Source organism: Oncorhynchus mykiss, chromosome 12 (genome assembly GCF_057628025.1).
Source record: "Oncorhynchus mykiss isolate SJ-2025 chromosome 12, ASM5762802v1, whole genome shotgun sequence".
Taxonomy (NCBI): Eukaryota; Metazoa; Chordata; class Actinopteri; order Salmoniformes; family Salmonidae; genus Oncorhynchus; species Oncorhynchus mykiss.
Window position 1 is genome coordinate 36,126,711 of NC_143033.1, and position 22,129 is coordinate 36,148,839.

At 39.8% G+C, this 22,129-nt stretch overlaps 2 protein-coding genes across 7 annotated transcripts; both read left to right on the forward strand.

Annotated features, from left to right (window-relative positions):
- The first annotated feature begins 2,950 nt into the window (after positions 1–2,950).
- On the forward strand, positions 2,951–14,287 carry LOC110537511 (protein FAM114A2). Of its 5 annotated transcripts, none has more exons than XM_021623606.3 (14): positions 2,951–3,118; positions 4,520–4,800; positions 4,959–5,058; positions 5,206–5,307; positions 6,538–6,641; positions 6,744–6,878; positions 6,982–7,140; positions 7,411–7,534; positions 7,746–7,831; positions 8,125–8,220; positions 8,321–8,460; positions 11,769–11,841; positions 13,285–13,338; positions 13,458–14,287. In XM_021623606.3, exons 2-14 carry the CDS (start codon positions 4,537–4,539, stop codon positions 13,557–13,559), a joined length of 1,539 nt encoding a protein of 512 aa, XP_021479281.2. In that variant the 5' UTR covers positions 2,951–3,118; positions 4,520–4,536; the 3' UTR covers positions 13,560–14,287. The 5 variants fall into 5 exon arrangements, with proteins under 5 accessions (XP_021479281.2, XP_021479284.2, XP_090048508.1 ...); XM_021623609.3 differs by lacking the exon at positions 2,951–3,118 and adding an exon at positions 3,517–3,771; XM_090192382.1 differs by lacking the exon at positions 2,951–3,118 and adding an exon at positions 3,519–3,765.
- Positions 14,288–14,412: 125 nt separating this feature from the next.
- On the forward strand, positions 14,413–18,139 carry LOC110537512 (CCR4-NOT transcription complex subunit 8). Of its 2 annotated transcripts, XM_021623610.3 has the most exons (7): positions 14,413–14,634; positions 15,372–15,575; positions 15,692–15,885; positions 16,049–16,210; positions 16,363–16,507; positions 16,871–16,981; positions 17,218–18,139. In XM_021623610.3, the coding sequence occupies exons 2-7, from the start codon at positions 15,459–15,461 to the stop codon at positions 17,344–17,346; spliced, it is 858 nt and encodes a 285-aa protein (XP_021479285.1). In that variant the 5' UTR covers positions 14,413–14,634; positions 15,372–15,458; the 3' UTR covers positions 17,347–18,139. The 2 variants fall into 2 exon arrangements, with proteins under 2 accessions (XP_021479285.1, XP_090048509.1); XM_090192383.1 differs by lacking the exon at positions 15,372–15,575 and having other exon boundaries at positions 14,509–14,634.
- Positions 18,140–22,129: the final 3,990 nt, after the last annotated feature.

Sequence of the window (22,129 nt, forward strand, 5' to 3'; positions counted from 1 at the left end):
GGCAGCAGTCTGTAGGAGGAAGGGTCCAAGGTGTGAGAAATGTGCAGAAGGGCAAAAGAAAAAGGAATGTGTAGTATTGGGGAAAGTAGTGGAATGTGTTAATTGTAGGGGTGCCAATGGAGCTGGGGATCAGAAATGCCCCGTGAGAGAGAGGCAGGTTGAAGTTTCCAGGGTTAGAATAGTGCAGAAGTTGTCAAAAGTTGAGGCAGTGAAGAAAGTAGAGGAAGATGGGTTGAGGGGGAGGAGTAGTGAGAGTACTAGAGACTTTTTTTGAAACAGCACCTAGCAACAAATTTAGCTTCTTTTAAACATGTATTTGGAACTTGTTGATGATTAACTTAGTGAGACCAAATCATGGACGCTGGACAGAGTGGAATCAAGTATAGCAAAAAGGCAGTTTATTAAGGTCAAAGATATCTTGTCCTAGCAGTTTAACGTGCACGGACTTGATTCATATAGCTCAAAAGGAGTTAGCTGAAAAAGGGGCTTAGACAAAGGTTACAACAGTTTTTATACATTAAATAATGTAGGTTAGAGTCTTGTCGTGTCGCCTTCTGAATGGTCCCGAAGGGTTGGAGGCGGACCTGCTCTAGCCAGAGCAGGAGCCCCATTGGTGCACAGCAGAGTCTTCTGCTCTGGGCACCCGACCAGTAGACGGGGGATGAAGTGTGTGTGTTTATGCAAGAAGGTATTTGTGTGTCAGGGGATCGTGAGGTAGGGAGAACTGAGAGGGGCAAGTTTTATGGCTGGGTGTGTGTGATCGTACGATGGAATGTCTATGTGTGTCCTGGGGTCGTGAGACAAGAGAACTGAGAGGGGCAGTTTATTGTTGGGTACATGTGTTCGTTCCTGTTTGGGCAGGGATACGTGCAATGACTTGAGTCAGGCGGATTAATTTGGCGCTGTATAATATATGAGCTATGTGTATGAATATATGGATATATGACAAACTTTTAGCAAATTTTGAAAAGTGACTCAAACGCAAAAATGCATTTTCCCTCTATATGACACAAACCGATTTTCTCTGCCACACACTCAGTCACAACACAGGTGTCTGGCTGCAAAAGTGCATTGTGAGTGAAGTCAGCAGCAGGCGCTCAGCTCGTGCACAGGCAGCAGCAGGCCAGCAGCAATTTCAGCAAATTGCAAGTCATTGTTGGCTGACTGCAGCAGCAGTAGTATGTGTTCGAGGAGACAAACAAATGTTTGATCTTGAACAGAACTTACAACATCAATCAACATGTCTCAATCAAAATTGTAAAGCCAGAAGTACAGAAAAGAGTGTGAGTCTGTACCTGAATTTAAAGGGTGGCTGAAGCCAGTAATTGGGGATGATTGTCGTGCATACTGTGTGTACTGCAAATCAGATATGCTTGCAAAAATGTATGACATCTGTTAAGTCAATCGAATCTGGTATCAGGATAAGTATGACACTGAGTCAACGATTGTATACTATGTCCTTTTTATTAGCTAAGCAATAAGTGGTAAATGCGGATTTCGTATATACGGGCTCTCTGTCACACCTCGCAGGGCAAACAGAGAACTGACTTGTTCCTGACAAAGTTATTATAATATACTCTGACAGAAGTAGTTCCTGCTTCCGAGCCGGCCTGTCAGAGTAGGGACTGGGCGTGGTTTAAACCCACTCTGCCTATCGTTGATTGTTGGCGCCCGAGCTGGTCCCAGCCCCCTAGGTGCTTCAGCGGTCAGTCGTTGTAGTTATGTAGAATATATTATCACACATTAGTTATCACACACCTGGCTCCTGTTATCTAACAAAAGACCGTTTGTTCCCTACCCTACGTTCTGTTCTGTATGTGCCCCGAACAATTCATGATAACTGCCTACACCCAAGGCCAAACATTGTGCTACAGCAAAGCATATAAATAAATAAAAACCGTACTACCCAACAACGCAGTCTACATTACCACAGTTGGTTAAGAAAGTTGATAACTGCAAAAGCTCAGAAGCTACTGTGGCAATGGCCATTGCAGAGCATTGTTCGCTGCTAGCATGCGACCATTTAGGTATGGCTTGCAAAGCTGCCTTTTCAGATTCTGTCGCAGCAACACACTTCCAAGTCTGACGTACAAGTTGCAGTGAAGTCATTTGAGGGAGAGCAAACAGATCCTGTCAAGCTTTTGGACAATCTGGTACACCTCTTAATATCAATTTGCAGCAGAGTAGTCAACCCTATGGCAAAAATTGATGTCCTGAAAGATGCCATTGATGGACATCTCAGTCCATCACCATACCTTGTGTACCTTTTCGAGAGCACGGTGTACCAACTCAGTCTTGCGCCAGAGGACAAAAAGGTCATTCGGAGATGGTGTATCAACTATTGTTGCTTTAAGCAAGGAGCTGCAAGCAAGGCTCCCAGACAACCTTGAAGCCTTGCGAAACATGGCCTTGTTCAGTGTTAAGGAAACGCTAAAGAACAATAAAGGCACCAGTGAAATTATTAAAGTAGCTGAGCTACTGGTATACCAACCTCAAACAATTGATAAAATTGTTTCCCAATGGAGAAACATCCATCTGTTTAGGTGGGACTCAACTGAAAATACAGTCGAGTTTTGGAGTGAAGTCAATAACTACACGGACTCTTCCGGGTCAAATTAATTTGAAGAACTGTGCAAAGCTGCACTCGCTGCCCTCTCCTTGTACACTCAAATGCGGAGGTTGAACGGCTGTTCAGCCAAATCAGTGTGGTCAAGTCAAAGTTAAGAAATAGAATGTCACTGCACACTCTCAGCTGGCTGGTGATACCTGTTACCAGCATAAACTACCAAGTGAAGTTCTGCGGCTGTTTGGCACCACAGCAGCATACAGCTTTAAGGCCACTCCATCCTCTACTGCTGGTTCCAGCTCCGTGACAAAGCAGTTGGACAGTGAAGATGAAGAGGATTTCCTTGCCAATCTATGATTCATCATATTTCCAGTACGTATGTATACTCTGGAACTGGTGGAGACACACAGCTGATGGTGGCAGTGTGCACTGCAGTGTGTGCGAGAACAGTGGCAATATCTGGAGGAAACCATTGAACAGCTAACCAGCCAAGCAGCACAACAATCTGGAGAGAGATGGAAAGAGATGCCTAGTGCACACATCATTATTTGAGTTAAGTTGCTTGTTCAATAAGATAGCATATATACCTTGTTATTAGCTTGTACCTATAATTGTTGATCAGTTAGGTAGCATGTTAACTACCAATACACTGCTTAAAACTATAATTGTTCAGAATGTGTAGGTTTACTAGTTAAAAATAAAATAAATAAAATGTAATTGTTCAATAATGTGTAATTGTTTAATAATTCAATGTGTTGTGTTTAAAAATAAAAATATCTGATTATATAAAATGTGTAGGGTTAATATTACTTTTACAAATAAAAATATATGATAATAAATGAACAAATCTAAACTAACCATTGTCAAATCATATTTTTCGCAGAGATGGCCAGTCAATTTGAGTAACGTTATTGTGTATTCTACGTAACGATGCAGTTTTACGTTATTACGTAATGACGCCTTCACGCAATGACGTCACAACGTCATTTAGCAACAAATCGACCTGTCTCTAGCAAACTTCATGTGCTTTATGTATTGATTTGTTGTTAATAAAAATAAAAAATAAAACGAAAAGAACTGCCTCTAGCAACTTCCCCAGAAAATTAGTTGGAAAAACTGCGCCTTCCCGCTTACGTTCTATATGGAACACGATCTACTAACGATATATCCCTGTCAGGCCGACGTCGGCGAGATGAACAGTATGTGTGAGTAGTAGAACTACTCCCCAACAATGGTTTTGAAAAGCAACTGGGAGCTAATGCTTGTGTAATGTTCCCTCCAGGTCAGCAGTTGGCGTTGTGTACTGTTTTGAACACTATAAGTACGTGTTTATGCAGTAGAAGAAGAGATCCCTCACCATAACAAATTATCGTGTGACGTGGCTAATAGGGGGTTTTGTAGCTAGACCTTGCAAGATAACGAAGAAAATCAAGACGATCACACGAAATCTGGGATAAAATGTGTTAGTAACGTAAATAGATGGCATTCTTGATCAAGACCATGTGGCTTCTTTCTTAGACAATTGTCTATCACCTAGAAGACTTGGGAGCAATGACTTTAGCATAGAAAGCTAACAGCTAGTTAAGGGAAAGTACAACAATGTCTAGCCGTTGATGTGCTGTCACTGATGTTTTTTGGACACAGTTACGTTTGGCTCAGACAACTGTTATCTTAGCTAAACAATAACTATAAAAGTCTGAGTATCAGTCTCTATTCTCTGTAATTTAGTTTATCTATGTAGCTAGATTTAATCTGCAAGAATAGCCTGTCACTGGACTTCTCTTGCCCCAGATTGTGACTGGACTCAATTTGAGTAACGCCTGGGGCAAAGTGAACTTCTACTGTACATCCCACTTGTTTTGACTTATTGATTGGATATAAATTATTTTAAAAACTATGGTTTCAATGAAACATTACACAAATTCTTATTGTCTTTTCATCCAATAACAACAGGTATGTGTTAAGTTAAGATGTCAGACAGCGAAGCCCCTGGTGACCCTGCTGGGTGTTCAGAGGTCGCAGAGACAGAGGCCCCACCACTGCAGACCTCCACTGTTACGCCACCAGACAGTGCTCCACAGACACTACCTGGAGAGAGCACCACACATGACTCCACAGATGTCCCCCCAACCAGGAACGGAAGGAAAACCAGGAAGAGACCAGATCCAAAACCTCCAGTTGAAGTCCACAAGACTCAGGAGGAGAAACCTAAAGTAGATGGAGAGCCAGCCAAGGTAAGACATGCATGGATACAGCAGAATGAAAGATTCAACAAGCTTAGCTTCTAACCTTGGGGCCTGGATATGTTTTTTAAAAATGTTTATAGCTGTATAGGGTACAAACGATAGCCAGGTACAAATGTTTTCTCCCTCCATCTCTCTCTCTCCTCCAGACATCCAGTGAGTCAACAGTAGTCCAGGGAGGATGGGGCTACTGGGGGAGCTGGGGAAAGTCCATCATGTCAACGGCCTCGGCCACTGTGGCCACTGTAGGTGAGGAGAACCAAAAATGGTGTTTTCTGCTTGTGGCCATTTTGTGTTCTCATTATGGTGTTAAACAATATGTTTGCCCTTTCAGTGAGCATATGTAAACTTTAAAATATCTAAAAATACATTTTATTATGTTTGTTTCATTTTAAGGTCAAGGAATCACCCAGGTTATTGAGAAGGCAGAGACTTCTCTGGGAATCCCCAGCCCCACAGAGCTGTCTGCACAGATTGGAGAGGAGGACAAACAAGAGGGTAATGATGGCATACACTGGTCATCAACATGATCAACACATGAGTCATCACTCTAGATTTAACATCAGCCGTGATAAGCCTTAGTATATTTAGGATGCGTTTGTTGTGGAGATGTAAAGTGCTTCACTGTTCTAGCTATGCACGTTAGGTTGATGTCTGAGATCTACAGTGCGGTCTGAAATTATTGACACCCTTGATTTAAGATAAGCAAATATTACTCTAAAATATTTTATAGCTATTATGTATGCTACATTTTTTTGTAAATATATATTTGTATACTAATACAATTTCTCAAAGAGATTTTGACCTCTAACAAAGTTCACTGGTTAGAGGTTAACAAAGTTAGAGGTCAAAATTAACATCCCTGTTTTCAATACCCTTCAACAGCTCACCTTGCGAGGATAACGGCACTGAGCCTTTTTTTAAAAATGTTTCATGAATTGGAGAACGCATTGGGAGGGATCTTTGACCATTCCTCCATATCGAATCCTTTTAGACCCTTGATATCCTTTGACTGCGCTTATGCTCTGCCCTCTTCAATTCAATCCACAGGGTTTCAAGTCTGGAGACTGAGATGGCCATTGCAAAATGTAGATTTTTGTGGCCAATTAACAATGTCTTTGTGGATTTTGGTATGCTTAGGGTTATTGTCTTGCTGGAAGATCCACTTGCGACCCAAGTTTCAGCCTCATTGCAGAGGCAACCAGGACATTTTAGCCAAGTCAATAACCCCAAGCACACATCAGAATCCAAAAAGAAACTATTATTTGGCCAGAAAATCAACATTTGTACTGTCCGTCTCTGTCCCTGGACTTGAAACCCATTGATAACCTGTGGTTTGAACTGAAGAATGTAGTCCATAAGCACAGACGAAAGATATCAGGGATCTGGAAGGATTCTGTATGTAGGAATGATCTAAGATCCCTTCCAATGTGTTCTCCAACTCATTTTAGAAAAAGGCTCAGTGCCGTTACCCTCGAATGATGAGGTATTGAAAACAGGAGTGTCAATAATTTTGACCCATAACTTATTGAGAAGAAAAAAAGCATTACTTCTTAAACATAATCTCTTCCTCTGAGCAATTGTATTAGTATCAAATAATATAATTTAAGCAACAAAAAAATTGCAAAGAGTATAGCTGAGTATTTGAATTATTTACTTTATACAGACTTTTTGCTCATCTTTATTAAGGGTGTCAATTATTTTGGACCTACTGTATTTTACTTCTAGGTGAACCCAGTAATGAGACTGATAAAGGGGAAGGAGATGGCGCATTGGCTATGGGAAGCGCCATTGGAATGTTCTCATCCCTCAGCAGTGTTGTTCAAAGCACCGTAAGAAACAATGCTTCTTTGCTTTTTTTGGAGATTACCATCATATGTTGTTTATGGGCAAAAGTGACTTGGTTACTGACTAAATGTATATCTATATTTCAGGGGAAAACGGTCCTAACAGGGGGTTTAGATGCCTTGGAGTTCATAGGCAAGAAGACCATGAATGTCATAGCAGAGGGAGATCCAGGGTACAAGAAAACAAAGGGTCTGATGAACAGGACTAACACTCTTTCTCGGGTGAATATTGTTGAATGGATGTCAGAGAAGCCACCCCCAGTGTTGGGCTTATACCTTATTGGTGTTGGAAAAATTGAATTCAAGGTTTTTGTTTTGGCTGAAGGTCTTACGGGAGGCCAAGGAGAGAGAGGAGCAGGAAACAGCCAAGGAGATGTCCTCCGACACAGAAAATAAGGCCCATTACGGAATGCTGTTCGATGAATTCCAGGGCCTATCCCACCTGGAAGCTCTGGAGATTCTCTCCAGGGAGAGTGAGTCAAAGGTGATAATGAGCAAGTTCCACATTTTACTTTGTACAAAGAAACAAGTAAACAGCCTCTCAAAATATGATTGATTGTACACTGTGCACAGCCTACCATTGAAATCAGTACAACCTTTTACTAGCAATACTTTGCACACTTGTAAAGAGAGCACCTACAACCATTGCAACCTCTTGAGATATAAAAATGGATCCATGCCACTTTAAAATCCTCCTGGCTCCTTTTAGTAGATGTTATCTATGACTGAATCAGTTGTCTGTTGTGTGGTGTAGGTAAAGTCTGTTCTGACCACTCTGTCTGGAGAGGAGCTGGACCAACTTAAAGAGGACCTGGAGCTCATAAAGGAACCCTTCTCTCTGGTGGAGTTTGAGGAGGAGGAGGTGAACGAAAAGAAAGGTAGCCTATCGTCACAGAACTGCCACACAGTCTACTATCACAATGTTACATTTACATTCTTTTAGTACTACTAGTAAACAAAATACTTTTGGTGTATGCTTTTCTTCTGTGGGTGATAAGCCAACTTAAAAACATCCAATGTGTTATCTTGTTTCTGTGATAATACAATGAACAAAATCAATCCATTTTGTTTATTCATATTTATTTTCAGATGAAGATGGCGCTGAGTTTCTGAGGGAATTAACAGGGGCCCTGGATGGACTACACATATCCACAACATCTGACAAACTTCGCAAGGTTGGCACAATACATTTCTCTCTTGATTTCATTTAAAGCCAGATATTTTTCCGTCTCATGCTATTGGTCCAATATTGTAGCAGTGTTTGTTGCTATCTTCTGAAGAGTTTTGGTAGAACTGAGTTTTAAATGGACTGAGTTCACTACTCGTCTTTGCGTATTTGTGCCTGCAGCAATTTTTAGATTCTATATGTTTCTGGATTCTCCATTCATTGCATTTCAGGCAGCACCTCTTCTCCAGTTGATAGATCACTGATCTCTAACCTATTTTCTCTCTGCATACCCCTTATCAGGTGAGTAAGAATGCATGTGACCAGATTGCCCAAATGACCAAACTCATAAAGGAAGAAGGGAATGAAGAGGAAGTGGCAAAAACCTATACTGTTGAGGTATGAAAAAAAAAAAGATCAAGATCTGACTGACTATTGAAATGGAGCTTTACTCCTTTCTGTTTTAACTACTGATGTGAGAGTTGTTGATTCCTCTCAGGATGTCCACTCGTTGGCCATCAGAAACCTGGCTGAGCTCACAGCCAGATCCATAGAGCAGTTCCACAAAGTGGCCGAGACGATTCTATTCTGTACCAGCCAGGAGCTCACCACTCTGGAGCAGGCCAAAATCCTCTCGCAGTAAGTTCCTACACACCATCAGCCATCTACAGTGTTATATTATGAGTCATAGATACAGCCTTCAAAGTATTCACACGCCTAGACTTTTTCAGACTGAATTTAAAATGGATTAAATTGAGATGTTGTCACTGGCCTACACACAGTATCCCATAATGTGAAATTATGTTTTTAGAAATGTTTACAAATTAATTAAACATTATCATCTGAAATGTCTTGTGTCAATAAGGATTCAACACTTTTTTTTATGGAAAGCCTAAATAAGTTCAGGAGTTAAAATGTGCTTAACCAGTCACATAATAAGTTGCATGGACTCACTCGGTGTACAATAATAGTGTTTAACATGATTTTTAAATGACTACCTTATCTCTTTACCCCACACATACAATTATCTGTCAGGTCACTCAGTTGAGCAGTGAATTTCAAACAGATTCAACCACAAAGACAGAGCGGTTTCCATTGCCTCGCAAAGAAGGGCACCTATTGGTAGATGGGTAAAAATAAAAAGCAGACATTGAATATCCCTTTGAGTATTAATTACATTTTGGATGGTGTATCAATACACCCAGTCACTACACAGATAAAGTCATCCTTCCTAACTCAGTTGCCGGAGAGGAAGGAAACCACTCAGGGATTTCACCATGAGGCCAATGGTAACTTTAAAACAGTTAAGGAAATAATGGCTATGATGGGAGAAAGTTACTCCACAATACTAACCTAAATGACAGAGTGAAAAGAAGGAAGCCTGTACAGAATAAAAATATTACAATAAAAGCATCCCGTTTGCAATGAGGCACTAAAGTAATACTGGGAAACAAACGTGGCAAAGAAAGTAACTTTGTCCTGAATACACCGCCTTATGTTTGGGGCAAATCCAACGCATCACTGAGAACCACTCTAAATATATTCAAACATGGTGGTGGCTGCATCATGTTATGGGTATGCTTGTCATTGGCAAGGACTAGGGAGTTTATTTATTTTTGAATGAAAGAATAGAACTCAACACAGGCAAAATCCTAATGGAAAACCTTGTTCAGTCTGCTTTCCAATAGACACTGGAAGACAAATTCACCCTTCAACAGGACAATGGCCAACAATACACTTTAGTTGCTTATCAAGATGACATTGAATGTTCCAGTTGCCTAGTTTTGACTTAAATCTGTTTAAATCTATGGCAAGACTTGCTGTCTAGCAATGTTCAACAACCAACTTGACAGAAATTAATAATATAATACAGTGGGGCAAAAAATGTCAGCCACCAATTGTGCAAGTTCTCCCACTTAAAAAGATGAGGCCTGTAATTTTCATCATAGGTACACTTCAACTATTACAGACAAAATGAGAAAAAAAATGTTATATATGTGTTATATAATATACACACACACACACAGTTGAAGTCGGAAGTTTACATACACTAAGGTTGGAGTCATTAAAACAACTCGTTTTTCAACCACTCCACACATTTTTTTTTAACAAACTATAGTTTTGGCAAGTCTGTTAGGACATCTACTTTGCATGACACAAGTCATTTTTCCAACAATTGTTTACAGACAGATTATTTCACTTATAATTCACTGTATCACAATTCCAGTGGGTCAGAAGTTTACATGCACTAAGTTGACTGTGCCTTTTAAACAGCTTGGAAAATTCCAGAAAATTATGTAATGGCTTTAGAAGCTTCTGATAGGCTAATTGACTTCATTTGGGTCAATTGGAGGTGTGACTGTATTTCAAGGCCTACCTTCAAACTCAGTTCCTCAAAAGAAATCAGCCAAGACCTCAGAAAATAATTGTAGACCTCCACAATCTGGTTCATCCTTGGGAGCAATTTCCAAACGCTTGCAGGTACCATGTTCATCTATACAAACAAAAGTATGCAAGTATAAACACCATGGTACCACGCACCCTGCCGTTATACCGCTCAGGAAGGAGACGCGTTCTGTCTTCTAGAGAGGAACGTACTTTGGTGCGAAAAGTGCAAATCAATCCCAGAACAACAGCAAAATGACCTTGTGAAGATGCTGGAGGAAATGGGTACAAAAGTATCTATATCCACAGTAAAACAAGCCCTATCTCGACATAACTTGAAAGGTCGCTCAGCAAGGAAGAAGCCACTGCTCCAAAACCGCCATAAAAAAGCCAGACTATGGTTTGCAACTGCACACGGGGACAAAGATCATACTTTTTGGAGAAATGTCCTCTGGTCTGATGAATCAAAAATAGAACTGTTTGGTCATAATGACCATCGTTATGTTTGGAGGAGAAAGGGGGAAGCTTGCAAGCCGAAGAAAACCATCCCAACCGTGAAGCACGGGGTTGGCAGCATGTTGTGGGGGTGCTTTGCTGCAGGAGGGACTGGTGCACTTCACAAAATAGATGGCGTCACGAGGAAGGAAAATGATGTGGACATATTGAAGCAACATCTAAAGACATCAGTCAGGAAGTTAAAGCTTGGTCGCAAATGGGTCTTCCAAATGGACAATGCCCCAAGCATACTTCCAAAGTTGTGGCAAAATGGCTTAAGGACAACAAAGTTAAGGTATTGGAGTGGCCATCACAAAGCCCTGACCTCCAATCCTATGGAAAATTTGTGGGCAGAACTGAAAGTGTGTGTGAGCAAGGAGGCCTAGAAACCTGACTCAGTTACACCAGCTCTGTCAGGAGGAATGGGACAAAATTCACCCAACTTATTGTGGGAAGCTTGTGGAAGGCTACCTGAAACGTTTGACCCAAGTTAAACCATTTAAAGGCAATGCTACCAAATACTAATTGAGTGTAAACTTCTGGCCCACTGGGAGTGTGTTGAAAGAAATAAAAGCTGAAATAAATAATTCTCTTATTCTGACATTTCACATTCTTAAAATAAAGTGGTGATCCTAACTAACCTAAGACAGGGAATTTTTACTAGGATTTAATGTCAGGAATTGTGGAAAAACTGAGTTCAAATGTATTTGGTTAAGGTGTATGTAAACAATATATGTATGTATGTGTGTGTGTATATATATATATATACACATACATACATACATACATATACATGCATGCATACATACATGCATACATACATGCATACATACATACATACATACATACATACATACATACATACATACATACATACATACATACATGTGTATGTATATGTTGCTTTATCCCAAGCCCCCGTCCCCACAGGAGGCCTTTTGGTAGGCTGTTATTGTAAATAAGAATTTGTTCTTAACTGACTTGCCTAGTTAAATAAAGATTTTCAAAATATAAATATCATAGTATGTGATTGTTCTCTAACTCAACATTTTGTTCTCCCCTTACAGAATAACAATTGTTTTGTGTAAAGAGATATCATTACTTTCCAAGAAGTTCACCTCCTGTTTAACTACAATAGGGGTAAGACGGTAATTCTTTACGAACCTATATCACAAAGTATATTTAGCCTATCACTTAGCTTACACTCTTCGAAGCTGCATTCACAGAACTCTGCTTCAGATGTTTATATTCAAGGTCTTGCACAACAACTTTTCATCATGGAACTTGTGTACTTCATCACTATGACAACTAATAAATGGTATTTTGTGTTTCACAAAGTAATCATCCTTACTTTAAAGCAGTGGTATTCAAAGTCGTGGTCATGACCCCTATTGCGTCGCGGGGGAATTGGAGTGTGGTCCCCAAAACAAAAATAAATTAAGAGAAAAGATTTGTATCGGACAATATACAAATGTGTTTGGGAAAGAAGTTGATTAATGAGATAAATGTAATTATTTAAAGGTTGCTGGTTGATTAAAAAATATATATAACTGTTTTTAAGGTTGTCCTCGAATTTGGGGAGGGGTGTATGTGTCTTTCGGAGGGGTTGGGTAAAAAGTGGAAATTTCAGCTGAACCTTGTGAGCAATTGGCCAATAGAGTGATCTTAAACAAAAAATATGGTGGTGGATCTTGATTTTATGGGGCTATTTTTCTTCCACTGGTCTTGGGGCCCTTAAGGTCAATGGCATCATGAACTTGACCCAGTACCAGGACATTTTATCCAAGACAATAACCCCAAGCACACATCAAAATCCACAAAGAAATGGTTAATTGGCCACAAAAATCTACATTTTGCAATGGCCATCTCATTCTCTGGATTTGAAACTCATTGAAAACTTGTTGGTTAAATTGAAGAGGGCAGAGCATAAGCACAGACTAAGGGTATCAAGGATCTGGAAGAATTATGTATGGAGAAATGGTCTAAAATCCCTCCCAATGTGTTCTCCAAATCATAAAACATTTTAGAAAAAGGCTCAGTGCTGTTATCCTCGCAAGGTGCGGTATTGAAAACGAGTGTCCATTTTGACCATTACCTATTTGACAACTTGTAAAACAAAAACTCTTTCTCGGAGCAATTGTATTAGTATAAAATAATGTAAAGTAAGAGTACAGATTGTTGTACTTTTTTGAGAAAGATAAGTTAAGAGATGAGAATTTTATTAATTGAAGGTTACGTGTTGATGTAAAAAATCAAGTAAAATATACCGATTTTAAGGTTGTAATCAGATTTGGGTAGGGGTGTGGTCCCTGAAATTATGGCATAAGAAATTGGGTCCCTGCTGAAAAAGTTTAAAAACCACTGCTTTAAAGAGCTTCAATCCATTAAATAAATTGTTGCAGAGTGGTCGGTAACAAGTTGATGCAATCTTTCCATGCTGTAATGCTGACATTATTAATTCTAATGGAGATGACTTTAGTTAATTAGACCCATATAGTAGTGTAAATCAGTATGAACATGTGTATAAGATTCCTGCTTCACTGAGTCCAGAGACTAACGAGAGCAAAACATTTTGTTTTGCAGTCAAATAAAAAGGGAGATGTCCTCAATCCACTCATAACAGGAGTATTTTTGGAGGTTTGTATGATTGTGCATCACTGCATATCACAATTCTGTCTGAAACCTGAATATTGTGTGTGATTTACAAATGTGGTGCATTAAGTATCTACAGTATGTATGTATCTCCTCTTCTTTAGGCTTCCAACAGTGCATCGTACATCCAGGATGCCTTCCAGCTCCTCATGCCTGTATTGGAGGTGTCCCACATTCAAAGGAGTGCTGACTCTACCCAACAGTGACCGTATCACTCTCTCTGCTGTGCTAGCAAGGGACTGACAAACAAAAGCATTGACGTGTCATTTACTTCCTCAGCTGTCATTCATATTTAGTTTGAAGCCTAAACTAAATTGTCATGCCTCATAACAAATGCACCGTTTGATAGTGTTTACTCGTTGTGGGGAATTGTAATGCTTTTGCTGTTGTGTAGCACAGTAGATAGACCAATGCACACTATTTGAGGAGTCGAGCTGATGTGTTTGAATGACACTGATGTCTGCATTTCTCACGTCTCCATGTCTCTATTTAACAATTACTATGATTCAATTCATTATTCATAACACCAGGATTCAGGATCAGGATAACCTTGAGGTTCAGGATAACCTCAAGTTCTTAACCAAGTATACAGGTATTACGGATGAGTGTGATATCGCTTTGCCATACCTCCCTATTTATCTGCAAATGTAATGTATGAACAGAATATTAGTAATTGAATGAATTAACAACTATTTTAATTGTTTTAATGTGAAAAGTGGTAACTTGTGTCTTGGAACTATATCAGGTTTTCCTTAGACAGTTGGAGCTACATAACCGTCAGGTATTTTATGCTTTCCAAATCAAAGTAATTTCTTAAACAAAATCCTATTACAGCTTTGTATTGATTATTGTGGAATACCAAAGCCCAAATGAAGATTTGCGTAAATGTGATACTTTGTAAAGCATTTCGTTTGTAAAAATCTTTGCAAGCCAATGATCTCCTGGATAATTGGGTCTTTATTGTGCTGAAAACTTACTGTACATGGGGGGTCATGACAACAAACCACATTGGCAACTATAAAGTTCAAAACTAAAGTTATGTAGCTTGCTATAATATTATGCGGCTGTATATGCTCCGTGCTCTTCAGCAACTACAATCAGACTATTTGGGTCAGAGCTTCAAGAGAGAGTGAAGGTGCGCTTTTTTTTTTCTTCACTGCGCCTGCGTAAATGTTTATCTGACTTCCGACAGCAGCAAGTAAGCCAACGTTAACCAGTAACGTTAGCTATCAAGTACTAGCAGTAGCCCCAGCAGAAGTACAAGATCATACGACGGATCAGGTAAACATTGTTGATTGTGGTTTATACGGTTCATAGTAGCTAGCCAATACCATAATATGCGAGTCCAGCAAATTACCTAAGTGAGTTGGCTAGCTATCATGCCGTTTTCCAGCTAACGTTAGCTCTTCATACTAACCAAACGAACCAACGCTAGCAAACTTAGTTAGCCATTTCGCTAGCTAGTCTAAACTGATTCGGCCAGCGACTGATGAATGTTATGGAAGATTGCAGTGATGTGACAAGTTCGTAATTTGAATATCACCAAATTGGGAGAGGGGGGAGATTGACGAGGTAGTTAACATTTATGTTCGCTAGCCACACTGGAGGTTAATGTTATCTACCGTGAACATACTATGTTTCCCCCGGTAACTGAGTTAGCTATTATCATTGTGTTAGCTACATAGCTTGTTCGTCATTCCATTGTTGCTAGCTAGTTAACTAAGTGTTTGTACAAGAAACGTTCATAATTTGCAGAAAACAAAGTGGAGTCGTTTATCCAGCCAAGCTCGCTTGCTATTGAACTACCAGCTAACGTTAGTTAGCATCCCTCATACCGCAGTGATGATATCCAGGCCAGTCAGGTTTTGATTTAAGCGCCCAGCCATGTAGTTAGCTACATGTGTTTGATGTTGAATCCAGCTACTGCACACAGTTTTTAACTAGCTATCATTTTGCATTTAAAATGTAATGGTTGATTAGCTTAATGGCCTATATGAATTTAAACCTCTTGTTCCCAGATAGTTTTTTTTTCTTCTTCGCCACACTGCTCCCTGAAGGTGCTGCAGAATTATCGGTGTTTTCAGTCCTTTCCTCAACCTGCAAAAATGCCAGCCGCACTTGCAGATACCAGTCAGATTATCTGTGAGGTCTGGGCAAGCAATGTGGAGGAGGAAATGAGGAAAATCCGACAGATAATTCAAAGCTACAACTCCATTGCCATGGTAATCTATCGTGTCAAATATGCATATATTTATGCTTAGTAGGTCTGGGAATATTGATATTGCATTAAACCATTTTTTATTTCAGTCATTTAATGATGTCCTCCTTGTTCCACCAGGACACAGAATTCCCCGGAGTAGTAGTTCGACCAATTGGCGAGTTTCGCAGCACAGTAGATTACCAGTACCAGCTCTTGAGGTGCAACGTGGACCTTCTGAAAATCATCCAATTGGGACTGTCGTTTATGAACGAGGACGGAGACTATCCTCCTGGAACAACAACATGGCAGTTCAATTTCAAATTTAATTTAACGTGGGTGTTATTCCTTACATCCTTTTTACAATACAGCATAGCCAGTGATGGAATTAAAACTAGCATGCTTATTTGGGTAGGATTTGTTGCCTCATTAGAATACTTGAGTAATAGTTTGTTTTGTTCCTTTCTGGAAAAAAGACTGATGTTCTTTTGTAAACAGAGAGGATATGTACTCCCAGGACTCAATAGACCTACTCCAGAACTCCGGCCTCCAATTCAAAAAGCACGAGGAAGAGGGGATTGACACACTTTACTTTGCTGAGCTCCTGATGACATCTGGTTTAGTGCTGTGTGAAAATGTCAAGTGGCTCTCCTTTCACAGGTAGGGATGTGTGGAGAAATGTCAGTGGGCCTAGGCCCTAGTTTTTCCTGGTGACCAGGTTCAGCTCTGGGCCCAAGTCATTAACTCACAACAGTGCCTCAATTGTCATTTGAGAAATGTTATAATGATATACCTGCTGTTCTCATTTGCAGCGGGTATGATTTTGGCTACCTGGTGAAGCTCTTAACGGACACTCGCCTACCTGAGGAGGAACATGAGTTCTTCCAGATCCTCAATCTCTTCTTCCCTGCAATCTATGATGTGAAATATCTGATGAAAAGCTGTAAGAACTTAAAGGTAAAGACACATTCCTTGTAACCTGCTTATTCATTTATGTTATGGTATTAGCAAAGCCAATGAAAGCACTGTTGGCTGTAAAGCATGTCTGACAGTTTAAATCTGAGTCTCATGCATGCCTCAACTTTGTTGGCATGCTTAGCTTGATTAGCTAATGCAAGTCTTCAGGTCTCGGACAAGGTTACTCATCACACAAGCGTGGCTCATTGAACTGCCCCAGCTACACAAGCAATGTTGGTCTATTGGTAAAGAAATGTGACTGACAAGAAATGTGACTGACATGAAATGTCCTTTGACTTCCCCAAAGGCTGAGGTAGAGCATATGGCTGCAGTTGGCTGACTGTTGCCTGTGTGTTTGTTCAGGGAGGACTCCAGGAGGTGGCTGACCAGCTGGAACTGAAAAGGATTGGGAGACAGCACCAGGCCGGTTCCGATTCACTGCTCACAGGGATGGCGTTCTTTAGGATGAAAGAGGTACCTACTATTCTATTCCTCATGTCTCCTATCTTCCATGACATTTTCAACATTGTGCTTACACCTGTCATGTCCTTTCAAATCAGTGGTCAGGAAGGAAAATAACCTTTAAGGTTGACAGTCCCAGTTCAAGATATAGAAACTAGCCTTGATGATGGGGACGTGCATCTTGGGAGAAACTGAGTCTGACAATGTTTCTGTTACTTGAAACGTCTGAAGTAATTTGTCTTTTGCAGCTTTTCTTTGAAGACAACATTGATGATGCAAAGTATTGTGGGCGATTGTATGGATTGGGCTCTGGGTCCACTCAAAATCAGAACGGCATCTCAAGCTCTTCCCAAGAGGAAACTAACAACAAGCACTGACTGACCATGAGGCCATCAAGTGGAAGACTCACTTGTTTTATCCCATCCGGTAGATGTTTCTCTTCTCCTCTCACTCCCAGAAGAAAACATGAGATTAATTTCTGTATTGAACTTCACCAGCTGCAAAAAGGGCATTGGTTACCACACTCTCCCCTTGAAACCATTTTGTTCTGTCATAGTTGATTTTACTGCGTATTGCCACCATTCAAATTCCCTATTGTACCACCATTGAGCCTTTCTAGCACCCATCTCACAGGTCCAGTATTCGAAAACCTTTTATCTGTGTGTTACAGCATTGCAGTAACTACCATTCTTTTAAAAGCATGGGACCAGCTCGTGTATTGTACTGCAAATGATAAGTGTAGCATTTAAGTGCTTGACAGCAATTCCCTGCACTCCTGCTTTTCATAACAAACTTTATTTAGACCCAACTGTAACTCAAGCATCAGTAGGTATCGTTCCCAAATCATTTCCGTGTTGGATACATGCTTGTAGGGATTGTACACTTTAAAAAAAAACAAAAAAAGAATTATGCTGGACAGGTATGTAAACTATAATGTACATTTTCACTGCAGCCAACCTGTTTTAGCATTTTTCCTTTCAGGAAGGAGATTTTTAGGTGGGTACCAGGTTGGTCTGAGTATGAACTTGTTTACAGGGGCACCCTGCAGTTCTGTAACATTTGCTTTTAATTTGTTCACCGCTCAGTTTAAACAGATGTTTTTGGTTGCTATTGTTTTTACAACATACATTGTTTGAAACAGTTGTATATTAAAACATTTTCTATTTTCAATGTGACATTTTTAGTATTTTGTCATGTCTTGTTTTAAGGCATGCCCAAAAATGTATTTCCTATATTTAGGCATGCCTTACTGAACCAATTGTGTCGCTGTTTTAAGGTTGAATTGGGTTACGTAGTTGGGCTGCATTCTGTCACGTAACACAGCTACTTGACTTTTCATCCATATTGTATCCTCTTCATTATTGTGCCTAGGCTAGCATACATGTATCCTTCCCAGACCAAGCTTGAGCTGTTAACTGACAGAGCAAGACCTGCATCTGATTTAAAAAGGGTAAAGGTTCTAAGTATTCTTGGACAGGTTCATTTCCACCCTGAGGTAGTTGGATCCTCTGCATAATTAAGGCTTTTCCACGTATTCCTCCTTAACATGAGGGATACTCGTTGTGAGGTAATGTACACAGAATTGGGTGCCATTGTTTTGTAAATATAGGGTTCTAGTCCATTGCACATAAGCGCAATAAGTATCAAACCGCATTACTTCAATTGTTTCATTCCAGACTAAAATGCTACACCTGATGAATCAGTACATCAATTTATTTCATATTTTTAGGCTGGTGTTCATATACCCAAATCTCATGTAAGTCAGATGTATTTTAGTGAAAAGGTTTACTGATATACAGTGCCTTCGGAAAGTATTCAGACCCCTTCACTTTTTCAACATTTCGTTAAGCTACAACCCTTACTCTAAAATATTATTTTTTTTAAATCCTCAGCAATCAACACACACTAACCAATAATGTCAAAGTGAAAACAGAATTTGAGAAATGTTAGCCAATTTAGAAAAAAATAAGTATTCAGACCCTTTGCTGTGAGACTCGCAATTGAGCTCCGTTGCACCCTGTTTCCATTGATCATCCTTGATGTTTCTACAACTTGATTGGATTTCACCTGTGGTAAATTCAATTGATTGGACATGATTTGGAAAGGCACACACCTGTCTATATAAGGTCCCATAGTTGACAGTGCATGTCAGAGCAAAAACCAAACCATGAGCTTGATGGAACTGTCCAACCACAGATCTGGGGAAGGTTACCAAAACATTTCTGCACCATAGATGGTCCCAAGACCACAGTGGCCTCCATCAATCTTAAATAGAAGAAGTTTGGAACCACCAAAACTTCCTAGAGCTGGCCACCCAGCCAAACTGAGCAATTGGGAGAAGGGCCTTGGTCACTAGTCAGGATCGAGGCAAAGATGAACAGAGCAAAGTACAGCGAAAACCTGCTCAGGACCACAGACTGAGGCTAAGGTTCACCTTCCAACAGGACAATGACCCTAAGCACACAGCCAAGACAATGCAGGAGTGGCTTCGGGATAAGTCTGAACTCCTTGAGCCTGGACTTGAACCCGATCGAACATCTTTGGAGAGACCTAAAAATAGCTGAGCAGCAACCATCCCCATCCAACCTGACAGAGTTTGAGAGGATCTGCAGACAAGAATGGGAGACACTCCCCAAATCATCCAAAAGGCGAGGTCAGTACAGGTGCTTTAAAGCAGGGACAGAGAGACAGCTTCTATCTCAAGGCCATCAGACTGTTAAACGGCCACCACTAACATTGAGTGGCTGCTGCCAACACACTGACTCCAGCCACTTTAATAATGGGAATTGATGGAAATGTATGTAAAATATATCACTAGCCACTTTAAACAATGCTACTTAATATGTTTACATACCCTACATTACTCATCTCATATGTATATACTGTACTCTATATCATCTACTGCATCTTTATGTAATACATGTATCACTAGCCACTTTAAACTATGCCACTTTTGTTTACATACCCTACATTACTCATCTCATATGTATATCTACTGATATCTACTGCATCTTGCCTATGCCGTTCTGTACCATCACTCATTCATATATCTTTATGTACATATTCTTTATCCCTTTACACTTGGGTGTATAAGGTAGTCGTTTTGGGATTGTTAGGTTAGATTACTCGTTGGTTATTACTGCATTGTCGGAACTAGAAGCACAAGCATTTCGCTACACTCGCATTAACATCTGCTAACCATGTGTATGTGACAAATACATTTGATTTGATTTGAAATGCAGGCGTGCCAAGCTTATACTGTAGCATCATACCCAAGAAGACTCAAGGCTGTAATCGCTGCCAAAGGTGCTTCCATAAAGTACAGAGTAACGGGTCTGAATACTTATGTAGATTTGACAATCAATGTTTTTATTTTGAATAAATTAGTGAAAGTGTAAACCTATTTTTGCTTTGTCATTATGGGGTATTGTGTGTAGATAGGACAATTATTTTTAAATAAATTTTAGAATAAGGCTTTTCGTGGTAATTATTCTAATCAAAGGAGAGACTTGAGAACCTGAGTTGAAAGACTCAGATCCTGGATGTTCATGACAAACAGATGTGTGGAATGGGTCAAACGATTAGGATTTGTATGAAATAAATGAATAATTCACAGTATCTGCTGTGTTGACTGTTCTCATTGTAAGGAAACCAGGGCTTGGCCCCCAAGATGAGGGTCCTCTCATTATCCATACCCGAGCCATCTCCTCCCTGGTACCTCATAGTACACAAACACCAACTCATTCTATGGAATATTGTCTTATCACCAAGCCATCGTAAATCAACTGTCAGCATTAAGCCTCAGAGGCTTTTCTCAGTTTACACAGACACATGAGCGTTCTAAGAACCCTATTCTGTTGCCTCTCAGAAAAACAGTGTGAATGTACTAATACAGGAATACATTCTAATATGAAAGTATTGTGACTAACATGTAATTCTACCACATTCCCCCATTTTGAGACTCAGTCTCAACTTTAAAGATTACAACTTTAAAAAAGACATTAATAAAAATAAAACATCAAAGAACTGACGCAAACATATAGGATATTTTTTGTCTCCCTTGCACTAGTATATTACCATCATATGGGTCACTGAGCTTATAACCTTAACCTAGTGCATAAATTCTTCATAGAACAAGAAACATTAAAGCAATAATGAATTGCATGGGTCCCTGCATGTGACCGGCTGCTATAGCACGGGCTCAGCTTCCTCTGAAGAAACTGAGCACTGTCTCCCAACTTCACCTCCAACATATTCTGAGCGTTCTACCGATTTGTTTGGTGAGGTCATGATACACAGTCACCTGCAAGAACCCATGAAGAAAAACAAAAGATACATACAGTTTATATAATTCAAGGCTATATCTTCATAGACAGTGAAAAGCAAATATTTAATCCATAATGCAGTGCATGCAACAATGGAGTTTAATAAAAAATAAGCTTTAGTTATCTAGCACACTCCAATGGATCAGCATGGTGGAAACAATTTGTTGTTGACAACAATGTTGTTGACAAGCATATAGTCAATTCGTATTAATATTCAATTTAATGAATGAAATTACGACCCTATTTTCAGTAGTTTCCACCAGCAAACCATTGGGCAACACAAAAAATTATTAACTCGACTGAGAAAATCCATCGGTTAGGGTAAGTTAACCAAAAGTGGACATACGCCAATCAGTTTCTGAGACTATTGCCCAGACTTTGTAGACAGTCATAATGCTTAAACCTTAGAAAACATTATTTTTTTTTCACCCCTCATATGTCTACTTTTGTACACACATGCAATTTGTCAAATATTCACAGAATCCATATATAGCATTAAAATCTTAGGTACTCATTAATTAACTTCATTTGCATTTCCAACGACTCCATCACCCAACTCCCAGCAGAACCCAAAAAACGTTGGTTTCCGGGACACTGCCCGGTGGGTCATGGGAATGATGCTCCACTCGTGTTCTCAATGGTCCTCTAACCTCCCAGAAACCACAGACGTGCCGCTACTGTCTAAAATAACATCCCACACTTAATAATACAAAATTATATTTACTATGATAGGCAGTAGTGGACTGAATCCCAAGATAACGTTATATATCAAAACTTATTATCCAAATCTAAATCAGATTATTATACACACTATTCAATACCTTATTATCCAAAC

Excerpts from the sequence above, each read along its gene's own strand:
- LOC110537511 (XM_021623606.3), top strand. The coding sequence starts at position 4,537 with ATGTCAGACAGCGAAGCCCCTGGTGACCCTGCTGGGTGTTCAGAGGTC. Across the intron at positions 5,308-6,537 it reads AGAGGAGGACAAACAAGAGG|GTGAACCCAGTAATGAGACT; the intron begins GTAATGATGGCA and ends TTTTACTTCTAG. Across the intron at positions 11,842-13,284 it reads CCTGTTTAACTACAATAGGG|TCAAATAAAAAGGGAGATGT; the intron begins GTAAGACGGTAA and ends TTTGTTTTGCAG.
- LOC110537512 (XM_021623610.3), top strand. The coding sequence starts at position 15,459 with ATGCCAGCCGCACTTGCAGATACCAGTCAGATTATCTGTGAGGTCTGG. Across the intron at positions 16,508-16,870 it reads AAAGCTGTAAGAACTTAAAG|GGAGGACTCCAGGAGGTGGC; the intron begins GTAAAGACACAT and ends GTGTTTGTTCAG. Across the intron at positions 16,982-17,217 it reads CGTTCTTTAGGATGAAAGAG|CTTTTCTTTGAAGACAACAT; the intron begins GTACCTACTATT and ends TGTCTTTTGCAG.